The sequence below is a fragment of the Piliocolobus tephrosceles genome, chromosome 12 (genome assembly GCF_002776525.5).
Source record: "Piliocolobus tephrosceles isolate RC106 chromosome 12, ASM277652v3, whole genome shotgun sequence".
NCBI lineage: Eukaryota > Metazoa > Chordata > Mammalia > Primates > Cercopithecidae > Piliocolobus > Piliocolobus tephrosceles.
Window position 1 is genome coordinate 103,295,219 of NC_045445.1, and position 7,371 is coordinate 103,302,589.

Sequence of the window (7,371 nt, forward strand, 5' to 3'; positions counted from 1 at the left end):
GGGATCACATGAGGTCAGGAGTTTGAGACCAGCCTGGCCAACATGGTGAAACCCCACCTTTACTAACAACACAAAAATTAGCCAGGTGTGGTGGCAGGCACCTGTAATCCCAGCTACTTGGGAGGCTGAGGCCTAAGAATCACTTGAACCTCAGAGGCCGAGGTTGCAGTGAGCCGAGATCACTCTACTGCACTCCAGTCTGGGGATAGTGCCAGACTGTGTCTCAAATTAAAAAAAAAAAAAAAAAAGTGGCCGGGCGCGGTGGCTCAAGCCTGTAATCCCAGCACTTTGGGAGGCCGAGACAGGCGGATCACGAGGTCAGGAGATCGAGACCATCCCGGCTAACACGGTGAAACCCCGTCTCTACTAAAAAATACAAAAAAACTAGCCTGGCGAGGTGGCGGGCGCCTGTAGTCCCAGCTACTCCGGAGGCTGAGGCAGGAGAATGGCGTAAATCCGGGAGGCGGAGCTTGCAGTGAGCCGAGATCTGGCCACTGCACTCCAGCCTGGGCGACAGAGCGAGACTCCGTCTCAAAACAAAACAAAACAAAACAAAACAAAACAAAAAAAGTATCTAGAGGTGACAGTCAAATGCTCTCTAGCTATTTCAATTTGTAATTGATTCAACAGAAAGAACTATTCACTGAAAAAGAAAACCAGAACTTTAAAAGTGCCTGTTTATGTACTGCTACAGTTCTAATTTGTGCCCAAATATGCAAACATGTTCTATAATCTTAGTATACCTTTATTACCAGGGACATATCAAAACTTTAGGAAATACCAAGTATATAAGACTTTGTCCACATAAAAAATTAAGACTACAAGTGTTCAGAAGACAATCTTCCAAACTAGAAAACTCTTTAAAACATATTAAATTGAAGACCTAATTTTCAAATACACAGCATGACATTATTTCTATGGTTACTTTCTTTTTGGTTTTTTTTTTTTTTTTTTTTTTTTTTTTTTGAGACAGGGTCTCGTGGCTTTTCTAACCAAAACACTAGCCATCTTTAGCACTGGAAACGAATTTACAGGTTGAGCATCCCCAATCTGAAAATCCAAAATCTAAAACTTGTTGAGTACCAACATGACACTCAAAGGAAACACTCATTGGAGCATTTTGGAATTCAGATTTTCGGATTAGAGAATGCTCAACTGGTATGTATTCTGCAAATATTCTGAAATCCAAAAAAATCCCAAATCCGAAACACATCTGGTTCCAAGCATTTTGGATAAAGGATACTCCACCTGTATCCCTTTAAGCGCCAGCAAACAAAAAACACACATAAATGAGGATGTTTTTAACCAACATCCAAATATTACAGTTTTAAAAAGCCACCTCTAGAACTGACCTAATAACTTCCCCCACCAAACATGCCAGCAAACCAAATTTAAGAAAATATGTTTCAATGGATCTTAAACTACTACTTCTATTATCAAAAAAATTTAAAACACCAACTGTTTTAATGCTAGTATGTCCTAAGGAAAAAAGCACATACATTTTTAAGTGATATACAATCTATAACTTCTAAGTATTTTGTATAATCTTTCCACTAACAGAATTACCAAAAAAAGTTCCAATAAGAGTATTTAAGAAAAACTTAAAAATAAGATACTTTGGTCAAAACTGTGTAAGTATTTTAGCAATAGTTCCCTGACACAGACAGGATTTCCCAGTCCCCAAGCATTATTACTATAACTATACTTGATAGTACTACTATATTTAAACTTATTACATTAATGGTATATATTCCTATATACTCTAACTCAAATCCTTACTCTACTTAAAAAAAAAAAATTACCCTAAAAGGTTTTCAAAACTGTACTAAAAAAGTCACAAGTTAATTTATGTTAAAATATTTTGCTTACTTTTCAATAACTCCACTGAAATTTTAAAAAGAAGACTCTTGAATTATTACATTACCAGAAGATTAAGGGTCAGCACTGAAGAGCGAACTGTTCAAGATCACGCTATATTACAAGAACTCTAATTACGCAGGCTCTAGCTGTTCACAACCTTAAAGACATTACCAAAAAATAATAATATTATTAACTACTTTATTTTTTAATCCAAAACCCCAGGCATTGTATATCAAATGGCCATCCTGCAAACAAAAAATTATTTCAACGACTCTAATATAACTGAATCTGACAAAAACATTTGGGAGACGATGAGAAATCAGTGGTCTGGATAAACTATCTGCACACCTGGAAAAAGGAATACACATATACATATGTACACATATGCATACGTATATGTATGTACAAACGCATACATATACGTATGTATACGTATATGTATATATGTCTATACATACACATGTGTATACATATATACATATATGTATATATACGTATGTATACATATACATATATGCATGCATGTGTGTAAGCACATGTATAAATATATACATACGCAGACATACACATACACATATATACATATGCATACATATATACATACGTGTATATGTAGACACGTATATGTATGTGTATGCATGTGCATATGTATACATATACATATCTACATATGCACATATGTACATACACATACACGTATTAAATATGTGTATACATGTATGTATGCATGTGTGTATATGTATGTGCATATTATATATGCATGTGTATATACATGTATGCATATGTACACATGTGTGTATATGTATATATGTGTGTACACATATGTGTGCATGTGTATATATGTATACACATATGTATATACATATATGTATGTACATATGCACATGTGTATACATATACGTATATACATACGTATACATTTGTGTATATATACTATATATGTTAAGGGGCAAGTAAGAGACTCATATTTAATGCTTTCAGCTTTCTAAAGCTTTTAGGTCAACAGTTTTTTTAACATACAAATGTGAATCTTAAAAACTTGAAAGAAAATCCAATAATATACATAGGAACAAGAATTTTTGAAAACAAGTAGTAATAGCTGAATTTCTGCCAGAAAGGAAAAAAGTTATACAAAATGCAGACTAAATTGGAGCGGGGGCGGGGGTGGGGCATGGCTGGACAAAAATCAAAGCTAAAAACGTAATTCTGGGAGTTATTCAATTCCATTATCTGCCCTCAGGAAAGTAGCCTAAACCTGCCCAGTAAAGAAAAACCAACTCTTGAGACTTTCAGAGAATAAGAATTCTGAATTCTGAAACCAACATAGCTCAACATTCCACAAAAAAATACTGCTTCGAGGACTGTTAAAAGAAGGATGAAACTAAATAATTCAATACTTCCTATAGCAGGACTCAAGCTCATTCACTTCATTCAGAATCCAATTCAAACAGAGGGTGCAAAGTTATATAATGTCAAGCTTTACATTACACACCCCACTGGTATGTTCAGACTCACAAAGATGCAACCAAGAACTATATGCGGTTGCAAGCACATATCACAGAATGTTTTATTTTAATGTTAAGGCTGATCAATCTTGTCCTAAGCAGGTAGGACCTCACAAGCACTGAGTCTGAAGCAATGAAGATTTTTTTTTCTTTAGTTTAACAAACTACTTAATCGTTCATCAAATTACCCCATATATCATGAAGCCCCCAAACATAGTGAAGCTTCACTAGTTTTTCTTTTTTAACATGCATTCAAACATCAAGTAATGCACAACTTGCCAAAAATATTTGAAAATGGTTGATTTTTTAAAATTTAAACTCGTTAGTGCATAACTGCAGAGTTTAATATTACAATCTGAAATCCAATGTTAAGCACTATTCACCGTGAATCTATCTGAATATGAGCATTCTAAGACATAACATCAACTAGCATTTTACACATTCTCAACATAAAACATAAGATTCCATTTATTTTTTCATAACCATAAGCAAAGCAATCGATTTGGCCAAACTTTTCCAAGTGAATTATCTTTGCAAGCAATTTTATCAATCCATGTTAGACCAGCAATAATCCCTCCAAAACAAAATAATGCTCTTTGAATTTAAATCATGTTTAATCTTTTGTAATAACAACTTTGACAGCAAATATTTTTAAATAAAATACTTTAAATACTCAAATTGGGAAAAAAAACCTTTAAGGCAGGAGACCAACAATTACTGACGCTTAAATCTTTCCAGAGCTAGTCACTGTTCATTTTTACAACAATAATTGCAATGAAGCCAATTAATACCTATGTAGTCAAAGTTTAATTCAAGTTTTCTGTATCGGTCAAAGGGGCCGGGCTTACTGAAAAGCATTATTTCCATTTAGTTTTCTGATCATTATATGCAATAAAACTCCTTATAATTACTTTGAAACAAAAACAAATTTGTAATTACAGATAAAAAGGAATTGATGACTCTGCTAAACCAAGCTACAGACAAAAATTCAGAACAAAAAAAAATCAACTTAAGAATAAAATGTTGGACTTATTTCAAACTTCCGTCTCAACTGTAACAATAAAGCTAGGTGTCAAATGCAAAGCTATGATTTCAGCTAGAAAAGAAAATGTCTAACGGATGCAACACCCATAGCACACACTCCAACTTTCACGGTCCCATTTACGAAGAAAGTATTCAAATATCATTGCAATCAGATTTTGGTCAGGAAATATAAATTGATGCCTAGAGATTGAGACTCCAGCCTTTGTTCAATAGCTTACGGATGGGTAACTAAATGTGCTACAGGTTGATAAGCATTTACCAGGCTTATGCATGCTGCTTCCAAGCTTGTGAAAGGTACAAGAATTCTATATGCAAATAATCTTGGGTAATTTTTTTTTAAACACCACTGAGCTACACACTCCGAAGGAAAGGCTTATTCACGGCTACTATTTATTTCCATGTTTACCTCTACTCCCTCCCCCAAACCCCCCCCCTTCACTTTCTCCTCCCACCCTGTCCCGCCATCTTGGGCCGATAGGAGCAGCCATTACTTAACTAAATGACAGTGCCAACAACTTTCCACACAAATAAACAGAGACTACATCCCGAATCCTCCCCAGTCTCCCCTGTCAGACACTCAGGAAATGAGGCTCCAGGAAGAGAACACATTTACAAATAACTACGATATTTCTATGCCAAAAAGACCCAAAAAGTAAACAAGTCACCTAACTTCAGGTAACACACATTGCGATCGAGATACATGTCAACAGCCCAATGCAAACTCTTCACCGACCTAAACTCCGTGAAACTTCCCCCTTCTGGGAGCGGGGACACAAGAAAGCCTAAAACATTTGGTTAGCAGTAGGCATCACGAACAGCCTGCTTGAAGGAAAAGAATTTTTTTAAACCCGTGAGAGGCAAGTTAAGTCCGGAATTTGGGGAAATCTGAACACATTCACGATCCCTTGACCCTAAACATGCACCTCGAAGATCATCGGCCTATCCCCAAAAAGCTGTAAAATAGCAGGCAGTTTTGTCGACCCAGTTGAGCCCGGCCCCAAAGCGATCCCGTCTCTGTTCCTCCAGCTACAAGAGGAAAAGAGCAATTTCGCAAGGGAGCAAGCTGGGTACCCGTGGGTGGGGGGAGAGCAGAGGCAGGAAATAGTTTTCCGGAAGCCCCTCGACCATCGTCCGCGGCCACAATGAGCGCAGACCCGGCCGCGGGGCCCGGGGCGAGCGCGGCGCCGGCCGGGGAGACGGTGTCCGCGCTCCGACTCGCAGCTGCCTTACCTTGCCCAGTAGGGCCTTAGTCCTGGCGCCATCTTCATGAAACCTCACGAACCCGAAGAGACGGCTGTGGGAAGAGACACAGGCTACTCGTTAACGCTCCGGGAACGCCACCGACCCGTCCCTGCCCGAGCCCGAGGGCCCGGCGGAGGCGGCGCGAAGAGCGCCAAACCGAGGTGCCCGCCCCGCCGCCGCCAGAGACAAGCCGCGCTCGGGCCTCCCGGGAGAGCGGCTACTGCCCGTCCGGAGCCGACCGGGCGAGTGACGGCGGCCCGTACCTGTCCAGTCCGCCGAGCGCCTCCCTCTCCTCGGCTGTCAGGCTGGGGGACGCCTCCTCGCTCTCGCCGCTCGCTTTTCCCGCCGCCATTTTCTTTTCCTCATCACCGAAAGCGGCGGCGGCAGCGGCGGCGGTAGCGAGCGACACTCCGCAGGATTTCATGGAAACGCAGCGAATTCACAACTCCAACGCCGACACCCCCCCTCGGACCGGGGCCCGCAATATCGCCCCCAATCTGCGCGCGGGACCAGCACACCAACTTTATCGCCGCCTCCTCCTCCGCCGCGGGCGGCGGCGACGAAAAATCCCAACGCGGCGGCGGTGAAGGCGGCGGCGGCAGGGGCTGCGGAGCCCCCGGGTCGGCAGCGGCGGCTTTCGGCTGTAGGGTCACATCGCGGGGTTGGGCAAGGGGCAGCCACGGGCGGGGACGGCGGGAACGGCCGGAGCGCGCGGGGCTGGGGAGCACTGGGGGGATTCGTTGGAGACACAAACTTCCCCGGCACCAGCACAAAGTTGTTGTAATTGTGTCACACAGCGAACCCCACGCCGCCGCCGTGACCCCCCCTCCCCGCCCGACTGGCGCCACCAATCGGCGCGGCCCGCACGACTCACGTGACCTTTGTTGACTCACGTCAGCCGTGGCTCCACTTAACTTGCTAGCTGCCCGAGCCCCGCCCACCGAGGCCGCCACCGAGAGGGGAGCGGGACGCAGGCCAATTCTGGCCGGTGGTTGGCTGCTGGGCGCGTCTGTCGGGGGAGGGGTTGTCACCGAGAGGGAGCTTCCTGTTAGGTTGTGCTGGTTAAATATACCGGGGCAGAGAGAATGGAGGGTCCGGGCCGTGTCACCTCGGGAACCGCGGCGGGCTTTGGAGGGGGAGGGGAGTGGTGGTGAAGGGCGAGGTCCGGCAGCGCCCGCGGCGGGCGCGAGCGGCGGGCGAAGACGCCAAGGACGGCCTTTGCCTGCCTGGGAGCTCTGGGATGTGCCCAGACCGCGGCTCCGGCCGTCCCGCGCGCGCTCCAGGGGTCCCGGGACCCCACAGGGCCTGGTACGGGTCGCGTAGCCGGGAGGCGGTGCACGGCCCTCGACCTCTGCCCTCCGAAGAAGGCTCAGACTTTTGGCACTGCTGGAAATAATGGCCTCCGCGAGGAGTGCGCTTGGGGAGCGGCTGCCGGCCCAGTGCCCCACGGTCCGGGTGCCGCCCTAGGCCAGACCTGCGCTGGCAGCCCCGACCACCTCACCCGCGCCGAAAGTGAAGGGGGACAGGCTCCCCTGACCCCCGCCCATACGCCCCAGGCCGGAGGGAATGAAGAGTCGCCCGCGGGGCCTGGCTTGCCGACCGTGGCTCCCCACCGCCAAAGGTCTGTCTGTTGGCGGCACTTTGGGGCCAGATTTTCGTGCTGTGTTTACCCTGTGTCTTATCAGTAGTTCATTACAGTCTTACAAGAAAAAGCAATGAG

General features: G+C 44.4%; 1 protein-coding gene across 8 annotated transcripts in view; it reads right to left on the reverse strand.

Moving 5' to 3' along the window:
* The window catches only part of KDM6A (lysine demethylase 6A), a 229,722-nt gene extending 223,276 nt beyond the window's left edge, over positions 1–6,446 (reverse strand). For all 8 annotated transcript variants that reach the window (XM_023202740.1, XM_023202739.1, XM_023202736.1 and 5 more), the window contains exons 1-2: positions 5,915–6,446; positions 5,640–5,703 (exon numbers count right to left, since the gene is read on the reverse strand). In XM_023202740.1, coding sequence (XP_023058508.1) covers positions 5,640–5,703; positions 5,915–6,075 — 225 coding nt within the window. In that variant the 5' untranslated portion in view covers positions 6,076–6,446. The remainder of the gene's footprint in view (positions 1–5,639; positions 5,704–5,914) is intronic.
* Between the last annotated feature and the right edge of the window lie 925 nt (positions 6,447–7,371).